At 35.7% G+C, this 18,777-nt stretch overlaps 1 protein-coding gene across 1 annotated transcript; it reads right to left on the reverse strand.

The window, feature by feature from the left end:
• Positions 1 to 11,767: 11,767 nt before the first annotated feature.
• On the reverse strand, positions 11,768 to 15,973 carry LOC122586230 (expansin-A9-like). Its single transcript, XM_043758291.1, has 3 exons — positions 15,733 to 15,973; positions 14,097 to 14,415; positions 11,768 to 12,151 (listed from the first exon to the last, which is right to left on the reverse strand). Exons 1-3 carry the CDS (start codon positions 15,971 to 15,973, stop codon positions 11,842 to 11,844), a joined length of 870 nt encoding a protein of 289 aa, XP_043614226.1. The 3' UTR covers positions 11,768 to 11,841.
• Positions 15,974 to 18,777: the final 2,804 nt, after the last annotated feature.

The raw sequence follows: 18,777 nt of genomic DNA on the forward strand, positions 1-18,777 counted from the left end.
GGTCATTACTCTAAATGGACTCGTTCACATCCAATTGATCAAGTGATTGGCGATCCAAGTAGAGGGGTTCAGACCAGAAGTGCCACGAGCGATCAATGCTTATATGTCAGCTTCCTATCAATACTAGAACCAAAGAAGATTGACGAGGCAATGAAAGATCCAAGTTGGGTTGAAGCCATGCAAGAAGAGCTTAACCATTTTGAAAGGAACAATGTTTGGGAGCTTGTTCCATGTCCCCCCAATCTGAAGAAAGAACCAATTGTGACAAGATGGGTCTTTCGAAACCAAGTTGATGAAGATGGTCATGTAATCAGAAACAAGGCCAGACTTATTGTAAAGGGTTATGCACAAGAAGAAGGAGTTGATTTTGATGAGACTTTTGCACCAGTGGCCAGACTTGAAGCTATCAGAATTTTCTTAGCATTCGCAGCTCATCATGAGTTTAAAGTCTACCAAATGGATGTCAAAAGTGCTTTTCTGAATGGAGAGCTAGAAGAAGTTGTGTATGTGTATCAACCACCAGGGTTCGAAAGCAAAGAAAAACCTCACTGGGTGTATAGACTGAACAAAGCATTATATGGTCTGAGACAAGCACCTAGAGCCTGGTCTGATACTCTAACTCGACATCTTTTAGATAATGGTTTTCATAGAGGTGCAATAGATAACACTTTATTCATCTTGCATGAGAAAAGTGATATCTTGCTTGTACAAGTATATGTTGATGATATTGTGTTTGGTTCTACAAATGAAAAATTGTGTGATAAGTTTTCAAAAATAATGTCCTCTGAGTATGAAATGAGTATGATGGGTGAAGTGACATATTTCTTGGGTCTTCAAGTGAAACAAACTAGTGATGGTATTTTTATAAATCAAGAAAAATATGTCAGAGATTTGTTAAAGAAATATCAATTTGATTCTGTTTCATCTAAAGATACTCCAAGCACCATTAACTTTGGACCCAGATCCTAATGGAAAACCTGTCGATCCCACAAAATATCGTGGTGTGGTGGGATCATTAATGTACTTAACTGCAAGTAGACCAGACATAATGTTTGCAATATGTCTTTGTGCATGATTTCAATCTGATCCTAGAGAAGCACACCAGAATGCAGTAAAAAGGATTTTTCGATACCTGAAAGGTGTCTCCAGACTAGGTCTTTGGTATCCCAAAGGCTCAAGTCTTGATCTCATGGGCTATTCAGATTCTGATCATGCAGGTTGTAAGATAGATAGGAGAAGTACCACAGGTGGGTGTCATTTCCTTGGTGGCAAATTAGTTAGTTGGACAAGCAAGAAGCAGACTGCAGTTCATTATCAACTGCTGAGGCTGAGTACATTTCTGCAGCAAGTTGTTGTGCTCGGATCTTATGGATGAAGAACCAACTAACTGATTATGGTGTTAAGTATACCAGAACGCCAATATTCTGTGATAACACAAGTGCCATTGCAATCTCTCACAATCCTGTCATGCACTCTAAGACCAAGCACATTGATCTCAGGTATCATTTCATCAGAGACCATATTATTAAAGGTGATATTGAGTTACATTTTATTCCCACTGGCAAACAACTAGCTGATGTTTTTACAAAACCCTTGGATGTTAGAACTCTTAGACATCTCATCAGCGAGTTAGGAATGCTAAATCCTGTGTAGCATCTCTGGGGGAATTAACAAAAATAGTTTTACAAATAAAGGAAATTTTTCTCTGAGGGGGAATTTTTGCCTCAGAAATTATTTTGTCTGAAATAACTCAGAATATGAAAAGACTTCAGAACTTTAGAAAATGAGAAGGTTCAGATTGCACTTCCATAACCTTTCTCAAAATTTAGATATATTAAATCTGAATTCCTTTAAAACCTTTTATTATATAAGTGGATACCAGGTTGGCAAGTGGACACGTGATTTCTACTGTACAAAGATACCTTTTTGCTGATGTGTCATACCACTTGCGCCGTAAAGGAAAATGATTATTGCTTTTGCATTAAAAACGATTGAATACTTTCCGAAAAAGTGGGGTCATGGCCGTTGTTGCATTAAATGCGGACGTATACCCAAAATTATTTTCGGATTTCAAACCCGATCAAAATTACTTTTCAATAAAATATTACTTCAATTTTATTAGGTTTGAGATTCAAAATCTTTTTATTTTTATTTTCGTGGAAATCCTTTCGTATTCCCTTGAAAATATAAATACCTTTTTCCTAAAATCATTCCATCATTTATTTCATTTTTCATTCACTCCCCAATCATCATTCTCTCTCTATCAAATTTCTCTAAAAACTCCTTCATTCAATTCACATTCTCAAACCCTAAATCCATTTCACTTTCTCTTTCATTCACAATCTTCAAATGGCTAAACAATCAAAGGAACCCAAATCTCTAATAGCATTTGAATTCTCTCCTCCTAAACCGGTGGTGAAGGCAAGTTCATCATGGCCGGAAAACTTTGAACCTAAAGCCATCAGGTTCAATATGAACAATTTCAAGGCGGCTTTAAATGCCAAATCCAAAACTCTCATGGGCAGAATAAACAGATTTCTTGAATCATGTCCTTTACACTATGCCTTGACTGCAGATCCCCAAAATCTATATCATAGGTATCTATTAGAATTCTGGTACACTACGGAGATCAGTAAAGATGAAAAATCTATCCCCTTCACTCTTAAGAATGGAACTAAGAAGTGCAGTATCACTTTGAATGGGTTCAGAGAGGCTCTACATCTGAACTACTTGCCTCCATCCTCTGCATATATGAAGAGAAAAAAAGGAACAAACTTCAGAGAAGTTTTGTTAAACATGGGCCATGACCAAATGCTTGATGGTGATGGAAATTTGAAAACCTCTGGACACATTTTTCTGTCTGGTTTTAAAAACTGTTGGAGGTATTTCTGGACTCAAATTGTTGAGTGCCTTGGTGGGAACCATGGTGGTTTGGATCAGATCTCTTTGATCCAAGTTGAGATGGGATATTATCTATGGCATGGAAAGGATGTTGATTATGCCGAAATGCTATTTTCCCAGTTGGTATCAAAGTTGAAGGGGAAAAGAAGTGTGCATATTGCGTTCTCAAGGTTCCTAAGTATCTGCTTTATCAATATTCTGGGAGACGCATATGCTGATGATCTTCAGGAGAGCTCTGCAACTGAATTCTGCAAAGATCTCTCCAGACTCTCCACATCTGAGGAAGAACCTGAGCTGTCTCCTGCAATGCTTCAGGTAATTGGTAAAAATAAAACTGACACAGCACGACCAGCTGGCTCAGAAAGATCACTGGGCGGGTCACAAAAGAATGTGAGACCCACCAGTGCATCTAGTGGCAAAATGTTGAACTTGTTTAAATCCAAATCAAGTTCTTCCACCCTGCCACCTACATCTTCCATTGGCCAACCTGAGGATCTCCCAAAAGACTCCTCAGGATCACCAAAGGGTTTATTAAAACTGCGTAAATTTAAGCCATCCTTACAACCCAAGGATATTAGTACCTAAGCTCAGCTTTCTGTATCTTCACAACAAGATCCAGGAGAAGGTCAAAAGGGAAACCCACAAGCAACCATCTCCAAAACTTCTTTAGGAGGAGATGGTGAAGAAAATATAAGTGTATCAGCCCAATACACATTAGAAGTTGAGTCTGCACGAGCACCCCCTGAAACTTCACAAATCTTACACTCTCTCTGTGCACAAACTGTTGATGTTTCTCAGGTGATACCCAGGGAAACTGAAGTTTCAACCTCTACGGCCAATGAAGGGATTCTTGGAGACAGCACGAGAATTATTGAGGCAACTCCGGTATCAACTGTTGAAGGCCAAGTTGCTTCGGCGGAGCCTATTCTGACTGGTGACGATGCAACTGCTGCTGCAGATGTTGAACCAGGTGTTGGTTCAGATGCCAGTCATCTGGACCAGGGCATATCTGATCAGATAGCAGCTTCGGCTAATATCTGGGAAGAAGATGAGCCAACTCAGGAGAATCTTGATTCTCTTGCTGACTTTGAGTTCGATGAGGATTTATTGGAGGAGAATCATTCGGATTCTGAGCCAACCTTCAACCTCTTGAACGCCCCAATGCCTCCTCCCCCAAATAACCAAGAAATGTTACAACTTCAGCAAGATGATCTTCCATATCAACCTCCTCAAATTTCACACCAACACCCCTACTTTCCACCAAATATAACTCCTACATATGTCACATCTCCCAGATTCACACCACAACTCTTACATCTTCACCCACAAATTCATGATGTACCACCAAGACGAAATTACGGTGCACCAGAAGAACAAGAAAAGGAACTAGATTCTGAGACTGAATCTGAGGGTCCTTCAGATGCTATGTTGGATAAAACTCTGGCTGGTCTTAGTACACTTCCTTTTATTGTTTCTGTTTCTGCTCAACCTCCTCCTCCTCTGAGCATGGAAGCACAGTTAGAGAAACAAAATGCCGAAGTCCAAAACCTAATTCTTCAGGTTGAGGGCTTATCAAAATCTCTGACTGCCAACACCAAGTCCTTGGCAGATGTTAAGGGTGCCCAGATCTTCATGGGTACAGAACTTACAAAGATTGCTGGCAATGAAGGATTGGTGGCTGGGAAGCTGAATGAATTGGTGTATGCTTGTAATAACATCAGTAGGACTATTGGTGAAGCCTTCAGACTGACCAAAAGGGATGTTCAGAATTCTGTTGTTGCAAATCTGACTTCCTCGGTTGAAATGATGAAACAAGATGTCTTTGCAGTCGGGAAGGAAGTCAGTGAGTTGGTGAAGAAGCCAAGTTTCGATGATAAAGCACTTGGGATTTCTGTTGGTGAAAATGTGGCTGAGAAACTGAAGTCTGTAATCTCTCAGGAATTAATCTCTCAGATTTCACTTTCAGTGTCAGAAAAGGTTACAAAGCAGGTCAGACTGATGGTCTCTGAACTTACAAAAGATACAAATGATAAGGTTGACAAAGACGTTACTGAAGTCAAGAATTCTATGTCAAGCCTTGACCAAAAGATTCAGGACCAGTCAAAACAGTTGGATGAAATTTTGATCTTTCTCAAGAAACCACAAGTTGTTGCCCCACTTCCATCTGATATGTTCTCTGAAGAAGATCGAAACATGCTCAAAGATGTGCAAGAACATGAGAAGTTGCTCCTTAACTCCAATTTCAGGTTAAGGGCACAATTTTCAACCATGAGCAAAGGCATTTCTGATTGCCTAGAACAACAGAGTTGGGAACCTCTGAAGGCCATGAAGGCCCGAATTGATGCTTATTCCAAAATGCCTGCAGAGGTCCCCAAAGGGGGAATTGGTCTATTGTCTAGCACTTAGGAAATGATTGAGAAAACAAAGAAGAGTGCTGAGACTAAAGCAAGTGCATTTGCACATGCTTAGGGGAACAACCATCTGAGAAGAAAGATAAGGAAGCTGGAAAGAAGGATAAGGGCAAGGCCTAGATGGTTGAAGAACCCAAGTTTTGGACTTGTGGTTGATGAACAAGGCTACCCTCTGCATAATCTTGACGCAGACAACAAAAAGTTAGAGGCCTTGCAAAAACAAGTCTCAAATCAATTTGTTATGTGGAGGGATAACAGAAGACAAGAAAGGGAACAACATCTGAAGATGGGGACCCTAGATCATTTGGATGCTGCAGCTCTTGGTCTTTCACTGGATAGATATCTGAAGATCAAGAATGATCCAAGAGTGCAGAAAGCCTTGGCAGAGATGGAAGAATATGAGTGTGGGAAGAATTATTCACCTCTGGAACAAAAGCTAGAAAGTATCACATTTAAGATGTCCATTGAGGACTTGGTCAAAAATTGAATGAGTGAGATGGAGATAAAGAAAAAGGAAATTCTAGCTGAAGTTCAGAAAGTGGAGAAGCAACTGAACAAGCCACCCCAGAAGCCAAAGCTTACTGGTCCAAGATCATCAAGGAAACATGCTCGTGATTCTGACCTTTCGACCTTTATACCAATTTCTGAAGACACTGCTCAGATTCAGAATAAACATGAGAAAGATCAATATGAGTATTATATGAAACACAGGTCAAATCCTGCAAAGATTCTGGATGTTGAGGTTGTCAAAGAAGATGGTTTGAAGTTGTTTGACTTAATTGTAAGGAGGGAAGGAAGGGCAGAAGAAGAATATAAGCAAGTTTCTGTGCATGAGTTTGGGATCTCTGAGCATAGAGAGATGATACATGCTCTAAAGGGGAAGCCAAAGTCTCACCTGATTGGTGCTTGGATGTCAAGAATTCAACAAAAGATGAAGGCCAAGGTGGAGATGGAAGGAAGGCTATTTGGCAAGATTGGTTCGCCCAAGAGGAAGGCTACTGATGCACCTTCTGGCTCAAGGCCTACAAAGAAGTAGCTTGCTTACATTGTAAATATTTGTACTTGTAAATATTTCTCATTTTATCATGTACTTGTAACTGAACTCATCTCAGTATCATTTATATAGTTGCAAGTTACAAAAAGTTGATAGGAAATAGTTTAAGTTAGAAAAACAACAAGAAAACTTTCTTAGGCATCAATGATCTATAAGATGTCCTTAGAAAATTTTACAACTTAAACCAAAAAGTTGCACTTTTAGACTTACAAACTTGTATAGATAGAAGTCTAAAATGCATGCACTATTTTAGAACAAATAGGGGGAATTTGTTAGGTCGAAAATCGACTAAGTATGATTTGTTCAAAATAGTTGAAGTTCAGTGAATGAAGCTTGCTCAGGATTCTGAAGTCATTCAAAATAAAGCTTACTGAAGCTTCACTTCAGTTTCGGAGTCAACCAACGCTGAAGACGTTCAGACTGAAGTCAAAGACTGAAGACTAAAGAAGAAGATCATTTCAGAAGCAAAGCTCAGAGAAGATCTTATCTGAAGGCGAAACTGAAGAGGGTCAGTGTAAAAGTATTTACAACACTTTTACACTGATTACGAGGAAGTCTTTTTGCAGGCTTTAAACTACTTTTACCCGGTTAATAACTTTATACCTGGGATTTGGATAGTTTAGGCAAAAGGTTGGGAATAAAGTATGTCAAGTCACATCAAAAAAACTTACATACTTTACCTTAAACAAACATGTTATGGATTTGTCCAACAAATCCATAAATGCACCCAACCATATTTGTATGGCATTTGCCATGTCATCAAGACATGTTTGCCTATAAATATAAGACTTCTCACACTTGCAAAATGGCTTGAAACTTTGGCATTTGCAACGTGTGATACTTACTCTAAGTATTCTTACGAGTAACTCCTCGTTGATTAGATCATTTGTATTTCTAGGTTTAGATATTTTCACAAGTGTGATTATCTTTGTTCCGCAACAACCTTTGTATTTTGTTTATAGCAATAAATAAAATACTTGGAAAAATACATCTTGACTCATTGCCATAATACTTGAATATAATTAGTATTTATATAGTTTCAAGCACTCGTTCTTTATTGTTCATATCCATAGCTGGATCGTGGTTCATAACTAGTCTTTGTCTAGATTCGAAGCACTTGCCAGTCGGGTTACTTGATATACTTGTGTAGGTGGACTCACAGATTGTGTACTTATAAACTTGTAATTATTTAAATACTGTTGAAGTTGACTTGATAAGTTATGGTTACATTCTTATAAGATTGTCATTATTTCTTCACTTTGGGATTGTCTTGAATGATTATAGTTTTTGTTTTTGGCATTTCTAAGGCATTGAATGATTATAGTTTTTGTTTTTTGCATTTCTAAGGCATTTCACTGTACTAGAGGGCAATTATCACTATGCCCTAAATGTCTAGGAGGCAATTCTCTTAATAAACTTCTAGGGAAAGATACCTAGATGATTATAACTAAGTTGTCCTAGTCGGAAATTGAGGGTTGTTACAGTACGAGCCGTCCCAGTCCTGTCGTTATCCCGAGAAACGAAACTTGTTCGGGGAGCAGTCCCACCTCGAGGCAGAGTGGGTCAAAGATAATCCTGACTTTTTCGGAAACCTGCACCCATATCCAGGTCTTGATGATATATATACATTCGGGGATCCGTCCCAATCCTACGGGGTCGGGGAAACACCATATGTGACACAAAAATTATATGGCTTTGGGGAAACGTCCCAATCCCATTGGCTCAACTAAGACCAACCATATTCCAACTTAGTTGATGACTTCTTCGGGGCACCACCGACACAACCTAACTATGCACCCATATATGAAACAATGCAAGAGCAGGTGTCAGATCCAGAGTCAGAGGCACAGTCCTCAGCCAGTTGGGTTGGGTATGTTGCGGAACCATATAACGCTAGTCTTTCCAAAAATTACGATTAGGTACTAGATGAGCTACCATCGTACTTACGCCCGTACGTTGTAGACGCACCGAATGTCAAAGGAGATGGTAATTGTGGATTTTGAGCTACTGCTGTTGCTTTGGGGCTAGATGAGGAGATGGGTGCAGAGTGGGTTCGTACGCAGATGCTCGCGGAGTATGAATCTGACCTCGATGGGTATATGCAAATGTTTGGGCAAACTGAGGGCACCCACATGTTGTCGGCGTTGCGAACATCTTATTATGGAAGAAGCCGGTCCAGAGATCATTGGATGAGTAAAGTGTGGTTCCATATCCTCCTGGCCAATAAGTTGGGTATAATAATCAACTGCGTAAGCCTAAGTGACCCCCGCACAGTATTCCCGATGCATCACGGCTTGGATCAACTGTTATTCCAGCAACCGATAAGTATTGCTCTCATAAATGGCGAAACCTATTTTGTTGCAGTGCAATTAGCAGGCGACTACCCAATGGCTTAGAAGAATCCAGAGTGGGATTTCCACGCAACCGGTCCTACATGTCGACTAGCATCAATGTACGCGAATCAAGAACAAACGTATCAAAATTGGATGTATGCAAACATACCAAGAGTACCACCTGGGCCTCCTATTGTAATAAATGATTAAATTCGTTCGATGTTGTTTATAGGTTGTATGTTTCTGTATTTTTTTATTGTATATATTTTTTATGTTCGAGTTTTTGTTGTTCCAAAACAAGTTTACAATCATTAATTTTTTTATAATATATTTTTTATCAACATATTTTTTATTGTACATATATTTATTTTATAATATTTTTTATTGTAAAGTTGATACCCATCGTATTTTTATAAGACGATTTCAGATCATATTTTTATAATATTTTTTATAATTTATTTTTTTATCAACAAAGATATACAAACATAAAAAATACAAATGATCAGATCACGCAAATCAAGATTATAAAAGGAAATCGAACTTCAGTTATAATGTGAATACAAACATAAACGAACAAGTTCGTAAAATTTAAAAACTAATCACTTTCATTATCACTATCAGTGCCCAACCGCTGTGTGGGGGCCCTTGACGTGCTAGGCCCAGGCTGGAATGATGCTTGGCTCCAAGGGCTACCCTAGGCGAACATATCACTCACGTTAAAGGACGGTGACTACTGGGCTGGGAAAGGTTGCTCTATATCCTCTGGGAGGGGGACATTCAGTCCACGTGTTCCCCTAACGACACGCCCAACCACACGAGTATGTCCCGATCGGGTCCCTAAAGCGTCCACAAATGTCTGCGTAGGCGGGGTATTGGGTACTTGGGAAAGTCTATGGTGGGTTAACAAGCCGCTCCTGTACCACATGAACAAAAAATTACAAAAAAATACCAATTAGTTATACTTAATAGAAAATTACAAAAAATTATCTTTTTTAAGTGTTGTGCAAGAACTTACATAAATGGGCATAACTGCATTCTGCACCGTCCCATCTCGTCTCGTGTGGGCCCACAAATAGAATTCAGGCGGATCCTCACGTCGCCCATCATTACCTTCCTGTATATACATTAATCAAAGTTATATATATGTATGTGTATCTCTCTATAGATATATGTATACATATGTGGATATAAATATTTACGTATAACTTACAGCGTAATGCGATTCACGCTGAGCGTATGACTGCCGACCGTGAGTACTGACAATATTATCTTGTTGCTGCCTGTTAGTCATGTTTCTTTGGGCAGCAATTATCCGGGGCTCGCTGGTCCAGTAACGCAATAGATAACTCCAAACCTGTGAAGGCATTCCATACGGCGGTTGACCCTCCAATTCTGCCAGCCTCTGTGACCCACCCCTATCGGTGAACCAAGTCTTCTTGAATTTTGATTTTTTGTCCCTGTAGATCTTCAGGGCATCCTGACGAATCATCTTGGTCACGACCTCTCGTAAGGGGTGAGTTTCTGGGTGATCTAGATAGGGTTCCAAGTAGAACCGTCTCTGCAATTTTGTAGTAATAGTTAGCATCTACCCTATTTTTTTAATGACGTATTTAAATTGTAAAAAATAATGTTTTATACCATAAGCCATCTAGTAAGTCCATCCTTGATGGGCTGGGGCACCTGATCCCACGACTCGTAATTATGTGGGACGGTAGCGACATAGGTCCCCAAATAGCTCTTGTACCATTTGGCGTGGTCCCCGATGGCCTGCCACCTACTAAGATCGTTATTAAGCATAAGAGAGATACGGCGTCTCGAATTCTGAAACTCCCGCTCCAGATCATTGTTAACAGCAGCAACTCTCCCTGTGCTAATACCTGCAAAACAAAATAAAATAACAAATATATATATATATACATATACCATATATTTATATGCTTAATACATCAATATATACACCATATATATATATATATATGCTTAATACATTAATAGTGGGGTCCATTGCACGTGAATCGGTCGTTTTGAATGGTGCAGACTGCCAGTGGGACCCACTATTTGCGGCGACGTCGCCGCTAATAGTGGGTGGTGGAGGACCCCTTTTTGGCCTGGTCATGTTACGCGCTTCGTATATGTAAGGCTGCATACACGAACTGTCTGTCGCTTACATCGGCTGACACGCTGACGTAAACATGTTGATTTCAAATTAAAACCCCGATGAAACCCTACGTAAAAACATCAAATTTGACATTTTTGGTAGTCATATTGAAGATGGTCTAAGTTGTTACGTAAATGTTCTGAATCGCCGATGTAACAATATACCAATTTTCAACATGGATCATTCAGGCTCTAAACGTCACCTATATAGTATTTAAAAATTTTTGGTTGCTAAAACGTACTATATACATTCATAGTTCTCATTAAACGGGATGATGACACACTACAACAAATTAGTCAAATTTATAAAGTGACTATATCAATAAATGTGTAAAAATTTAAAATTTTCATATTTAAACATGTGAGAAAAAATATTCACAGTAATAAGGGTGCACAAATTTTATACTTTATGCACTTATAAGTGTAGAGATTATTTTTTCGGGAGCGTAGAAATCACCCGCGAAGAAATGATTTTTACAGTGCGTACAAATCTTTCGCGAAAAAATGATCTTTACATTTAAAAGCGCGTACGAATATAATATCGTATACACTTATTTGTGTGAAAAAATTTTTTCACACTTTTAATGAAAAACATTTTTAAGTGAACTACTTACCAAAACTTTAGGCATTTTCAAAATTTGTATAGAAAAATGCGCACAAATGATAAAATTTTGCACGTTGGTCTATGTTGAAAAATAAATTTGTTTAAAGCTTATATTTAAAGCTTTTATGTAACAATTTAGACCGTCGACCACCCCTACGTAAGTACGTAACACTTTAATCAACATCGAGTCTTATGCACTTCTTAAAATCAAACATTTACAATAGATATAATTCTAGAAAACAAACTATCGAACTTGAATTCCATTTTCTTTAGCTGTGGACTGATCAACAAATTTTCTCTCAAGTTTATAGAATTCTAAAGAAGTATATTAATAAAACCGCATTATAAGTCAATATTCACGGTGTCTATGATGCTAATTTACTAGAAATTCTTTCCTTCGTAGGTTTGGCCAAACTGCCAATTTCTAGGGGCAATATTCAAGGAAGTAATGGTTCGAGAATCGCTAGTACGAACCCGAAAACTGAGTGATTGACCAACTAAAACAACATTAGTAACCCACTTCTGGCCCCAATTTCTACTCATTGTATTCCATTTAGCACCTTGATCATGTCCCTTTATTTCAACACCAGTTACATCCCCTGCTCCGCCAACGTTCCATACTAATACCATATTGAAATAAGGATTCCCGGTTATTGTGAATCTTATTCCTCCTTGTTTTGAGCATGGTACCCTGTCCAGATCACCATTATTAGGTTTGTCAGGTCCCAAGTTCAAATCCGAACATTAACAGTTAAACACTAACTTTTGAAAAGAACAATTACTTTTTTTGAAAGGAAAAAAAAAAGAAAAACAATTACTAACAATAAAATGTGTCACGAAAAAAATCACCATTATTAGCTACAAATTAAATGCTATAAAAATGTATTGGGTTAAATGCATAAAAATAACAAGTTAATCTATTTTCCTAAAATTCCTAAAACGCGTAATGTATTTATGTTTTGATTTAATTTGTAAGCAATAAAGGTAACTTCGTTAGTTTTTTAACGTTAGATATTCTTTAAGTGCCAACGTGACATGTCACATCATTAAATTAGTCTACGTGGCATTTATCTTCCTAATGCATGCACACCTCATTTCTATACGTATAGCAATGCAAAACCCATTTCATACCCATCACTGATCATAGATTTTTCTTCCACCGTTTCTATAACCATCACGGCATCACCGATAAATGGTACCTGATAGTTAAAAACGACGATGTTGTTATATAAAATGTTTATACCGACCTTTTTTTTATGGTGTGGCCTTTTTTTTATTGATGTAACATGTTACGTTGACACTTAAGAATATTTAACGTTAAAAACTAATGAGAATACCTTTATTGCATACAATTTGAAAACAGGACCCCTGTGAAAACATAAATACGTTGTCGTTTTTAAGAATTTAAGAAAAATAAATTTACCTTTCTATACATTTAACCCAAATGTATAGTCAAAAATGCTTTTTGATAATTCACTGGTAATTACTATCTTTATCATTGGACGGGACCAGTCGGTTAAACCGACCAGAGCATGTACCAGAGGACTTTGATTTTTTAAGAGCGGTCTGTTTAACAATTTATTGACAAGGCTCGAACACAGGACCTATGTAATGGGGTGGAAGAAGTGACGAATTTAAAAAATCGTATGAGAGTATGCAATATTATTTTTAATACTTCTATATTGTGTGCAGTCTCTGTATTAATATTATTATTTTTTTTGGTTTTGCTAAATAAATTCTTAAAGGCTTTCGTTAAGGTGCATTAAATAATTGTATATTTACCATAAAATTTAGGGATGGACTTTTGATATGAAAACGTACAACTTTTTTTTTAATGCATAATAAATAAGTACCTAAGTACTTTATTTAACAATTTTTTTTTATGTCCAAAAATTTACATTGGTATTCTTTCTTTCGTGGGCGATCCAAAGACTTGTTGATGTTAGAATCCAATGTTATTATTATTAGAGATTTGCTAAAATCTACATTCAATGCTCATTAATTTGAAATCCGGATTGATTATAGAAACATTGCTAGTAGTTGTTCTTTAGTATCTAGTAAATAGATATTCCTTTTCTTTTTAACACAAGTTTTGTTTTGTACTCGCTAGTCGCTGTTCGCTAGTAGTACATTTGGGCCTTATAGCGCTCGTGGTTGGGCCATATATAAATAAGCACTTCATCTAACTAGATAGAAATCGGTTTTACAAGTGATGTTTTAACATTCATTTTAATTTAGCTCACTACTTCATTGGGGGAGACAAATACCTATAGGATTAGGTGTATGTCCATTGTATATCCTCTCCTTGAACTAATGCTATTCTTATACTGGTCAATAAAAGGAGTTTTCTTTCATGTTTTATACTAGTATGTGATAGTGATAGTGACTCGTGACTTCGTGTTTGGTTAAATTTAAATACAAGATATTCGCCTGTGTTAATCTAGTTAGTAAAGTCATGATTCAATCTTTTTGTAAGTTGCCTCTTAAGATGTTGATCATTTTTTTATTTTGTTTGCGAATTATATATGTTGAATTATTATGATAAATGGTTAAAAAATAAACCATATATATGAACAAGTTATAAAATGAGTTACAAAAAATTGACCGAGACAAAAGTTATGATACTTAATGCGTACCTTCGGTATTGAACAGGAGTAATGCCAGCCTTGTATTCGGCTATCTGAAGAAACGATGGCTGAGACAAGTCGAAATGCTCGTTTGGGGGGTTACACCAGCCACCATTGTTACTCGGTTGATTGAAGTTCGGTGGGCAATAGTTTGTCGCGGTAACAATGAGCGGCGGACTGTTGGGCTTGCACCATTTGTTGTTGTTAACACACTTGATTTCAAAACAAGCACCACATGTTTGGCCGTTGTTAAATAAAGCTTGACTCAATGCTGTGTTTTGTACACCATATCCTCTCTGTTTCACGTCCTCGTAACCACATGCTCCCCCTTAATAGATCGATGCACACGTGTTAGAGACTAGATGTGCGATTTTAGAACTATCTATTTGTATAAATGAGTGATATAGTATTAGGTCATTTGTATATATATTATAAGCGATACATTTATCAAATCTGAGTTACTAACTTGTATTGTATGATATAAAACTAATATACTGTGACGAATTGATTAAAAATAATGACATAAATAATCATTCCCAATTTCATATGAAGGAAACAAATTTGTTCTCATGAAGATGAGAAATTCGAAATATTACACATTTTTCTATTGATTTTAATAGAATATATCATAAGGCCGGTTTAATATTTGTGTTTTTCTATTAATTACCATCAAATACGAGTAGTTAAAAAATCTTTAAATTCGTCCTTTAATAACTTCATGACCCCACACAATGTAGTAGGCTCGGGTTGGAGGCTTGGAGCCATCATGAGCAATCACAAAGTCACCACGAACTGTTGCGATAAACAAAATTTTTTGAATACCGACCTTGTCCCAAACACTATTTTGTCCTGGTACCGAGAACTTGTACCTAGTTTTATGGGACAGGGATTGATATCCATTTTTTTGTGTTTTTAAGGGTTAGAACTACAAATAATGGAGCATTTGTTCATACTTTTAGTTAGCGTAAACAAATTAAAAATTTTGTCACGCTTTTATGTGTGTAAAAATATATAGAACTAAAAGTGTGTATAATTAAAAGTTTACACTTTTTAGTGTGAATTTTCATAATTATTTTGTAACACCTCATTTATTCACACCACCTTTTTAGCTAATGTGAACAAATGGGGTGTTAGAAGATAACTTTAAATCTACACACTTTTTAGTGTATAGAAATTTCTACACGCCTTTAGTTCTACATATTTTTACACACATAAAAACATGCCAAAATTTTTAATTTGTTCACACTATATAAAAGTGTAGACAAATACAACATTATTTGTAATAACATGCATATTCCTAGTTGCGTCCCTTCTAATAATTATGTTTAACATAGAAAAACTTTGAATAATGTGACCGAAACAAGAACAAAATTTATATGTATTTTATTACAATAATAATGTTGATGGTTATACACAATATACACTTATACATGGATTTTATGTGAATTTGTACATTTACCTTACCGTTGTTATATACGTGCATGTTGGATGATTGATTATATAAGTTTAGCGTTTAGTTTGACCTATTTCATTATTAGTTATACAAATTCAACCTAAATTGAATTTGGTAAATTTATACGTATCTCATAAGTTCATGAAACAAATATGACATCAGAATAATAGAAACAGTTAGACACATATGTACCCATTGACTCGGTTCCATCGGTGCCTCCATAGAAAGTTGCATGCGCATTCTTCCATGGACCAGGACCAAATGGAGGAGGCTGCGGGTGGTTTTTGTCATGTTTTGGGCGTTTTGGGTGCTTTGGTTTATTCGGGTGCTTGGTGCGCGATACCGGATTGATTGTATTGGCGTACGAGTAGTATGACAATGTAATAAGGAGCAACCAACACCAACAAACGACTACATTCAAAGATGATGCCATTTTTGCATCATCGGTAAAAAAAAAAAAAAGGCACAGAGAAAATTGATGATTTTGGTAATTGATATGTCATAACATTTTGTTTTTGCCATTTCGTTTTTTTTTGGTAATTATGTGAACATAAATTAAAGCACGGTTTTTAATGACCGGGTTATGTAGGTGGTTAGTTTTTTTTTTTTTTTTTTTTTTTTTTGAGAAAAAGGTTTACGTTTTTAATTAAACTAATTCAAAAATAAAAAAAGGGTTGTGATCATTTGAAAACTAAAACTTTCGTGAAAATTAGAAAACTGGTCAAAACACACTGTAAACTGAATTTAACACAATGTGTTTTTAAAAAATACATTGTGTTAAGTTCATATCACGGTGTGTTTGAACAATTTTTCTGATTTTCACGTGCTATCAAAAACACAATGTGATTTAAAACTTAACATAATGTGTTTTTAGATTACACAATAAAAACACATTGTGTTAAATTCAGATCGGTGTGTGTTTTGACCAGTTTTCTATTTTTCACAAAAAATTTAGTTTTCAAATGAATATTTCACAATAAAAATAATACACACTTTCAAGTTCAAAGTTTTTTTTTTTTTTTTTTTTCGGGGGGTGGGGTAGATAAAAAAAAAGTTCACAAATAGTTACCTTATTAAAGGAAATAATATAAGAAATATCTTAGATAATCTCCAAAATAAAGTCAAAAGCATAGCCATAATTTTGCTAACAATACAGCCAAAAAATTTCAATAAAGGAACAACATGAAAACAATAACAATTCTGCACTGTTTCAGAAAACATGGTATAAAAGCAAATAATCTATCTTTAATTAACTATAAGGTACTAGCGAGCGAAAGTGTGAGATATACATAATTAGCTCTAGGTTCCTATAACAAGTTATATTTAGAGTGCTAAAAAGTAAACAAAATTTCAGATATTGGTCAATCGTAAAACCTAGAAATTGTTCGAAGAAGGTGGTTATGATCGCATTAAAAGAGTCTTTGATTTCAATAAGATGATTTTTGATGTACAATACAATGGTAAGATTAGAGTGATAGTTTTCAATTTATAAGACGATGGGTATATAATATTCTGACCACCGAAAAGAAACCCAAAATTACAGTGACGTGGATGTTGAAATTAAAAGTGGTTGCGCTCGATATCTGTCCATTGTCCATTATAAAGAGAGTTTAGTATCTTATATATGAGAATTTTATATTTAAATTGGTTTTAAGACTAGATTTATTTTTGGGGTATAGCTCGAAATCCATCGGAGAAGATGACCGAATGTCAGAATTTTGTTAGAGCAGGAAATTGCTTTACAAAAATCATTAAAAAGGTAAATTTTAATTTTCGTGTATCATGTTGTCACATTTTTGCACTTTTCGTCCTTGGTTAAGGAGTAAAGGACGTTTATGCCCTCTCGTGGGGTGACTGAATGGAAAAAATTGAACGTCGTTAGCGCGGGGGGTGTTCAAATCTATCTGTATCGAACCCCGTTATCCTATATTCTGATATGATTTTATCTGAAAAGTCAGAATCTGAAACTTCAGATTCAGATACTATTTTTTGAAATTTTCAGATATCCAAAAACCTTATTTACTAAAAAAGTTTCAAAATCTTTTCTTTTTTATATGTTTGAATTTCCGAAAGTATTCGAAAATATCCAAAGACATATTTATTTGAATTAAAGTTTGGATATTTGGGATATGTGTTCCAAAACCACTATCCAAAATTACTGAGTGGAAATCCGATTTTGAACACCCTTTTTATGTAAAGTTAGTTCCGATTCAGACGTGTTGACAACGAATTGCTGGACCTCTAACCCCCCCTCATGGAAAATATATTGAGATGAGAAACTCAAGACTCAAACCCTAGACCTTGATCACCTCCGAAACCCAAATAGTGGATTTAAAAGATACCCCTATCCAACCACTTAAATGGAAATGTGGAATTGCTGAACACCTCAGTTAGCATTAGGGCTTTAATTGAAAAAAATTTAACTATGCAAATTAATATATATATTAAAAACAAAAGTACGGAAATGCGTGTAAAGAATAGTAACGAACCATTTTATTTGTTTGGGCCCATTTCCATCTTTTTAATGGGCTAACTTCATTTTATTTTAGACCCATCTTATATTCTTAATTTTGGGCTTGACAAATTATGTTTTGATCTTTTAAATTGCTTCTAATTTGTTTACAAAGATCACTTATTTTAATTGCATATTATTATTTTTTAAGTTTGTAACATTTTTAAGATTATCTCATATTATTACAAGTGAATTATTACATAGTATATATACAAATAACAGTAGGGTGTATTTTTTGAATATATACACCTAACCATATCCGAAAAATTTGTTTGCAATACTTATTAGTTTCAATGTTATTTCGGTTGATGTTTTATTATTATGGATTATTTTTGTTACACTTTCTATTTTTAATGATTTGAGAAATTAGCTTTAATTATGTTTGTATTTTTATTTTAAATATTCTACTTTTATACTTATTATCTTTTAGAATTTATATAATATATTAATCTGTAATAAAATTTTACAGTCGATTTTTTCTAATTTATAATTGTTTATTCATTAAAAAATAAATATCAACTCAAGTTTTGAACTATATAATGTTTCTAAAAACATGTAATAATTTTTATACAGTACTAAACACAATAAATATAATGTCTCCTGGGCCCGCCCGGTAACATATCTCGTTAATATTATTTTATTTTAGGATTGAACATGAAAAGAGAGACTAAAAAAAATACTCTAATAATTTCCTCTTTACTAATTGACATATACATAAAGAACAA

Source organism: Erigeron canadensis, chromosome 1 (assembly GCF_010389155.1).
Source record: "Erigeron canadensis isolate Cc75 chromosome 1, C_canadensis_v1, whole genome shotgun sequence".
Taxonomy (NCBI): domain Eukaryota; kingdom Viridiplantae; phylum Streptophyta; class Magnoliopsida; order Asterales; family Asteraceae; genus Erigeron; species Erigeron canadensis.

Bases quoted from the DNA above. Each gene is read 5' to 3' on its own strand.
- LOC122586230 (XM_043758291.1), bottom strand. From the start codon at position 15,973: ATGGCATCATCTTTGAATGTAGTCGTTTGTTGGTGTTGGTTGCTCCTT. The intron at 14,416-15,732 runs GTACATATGTGT...CGATCTATTAAG, and splicing joins CGATGGAACCGAGTCAATGG to GGGGAGCATGTGGTTACGAG. The intron at 12,152-14,096 runs GTACGCATTAAG...TGATCTGGACAG, and splicing joins ACTCCTGTTCAATACCGAAG to GGTACCATGCTCAAAACAAG.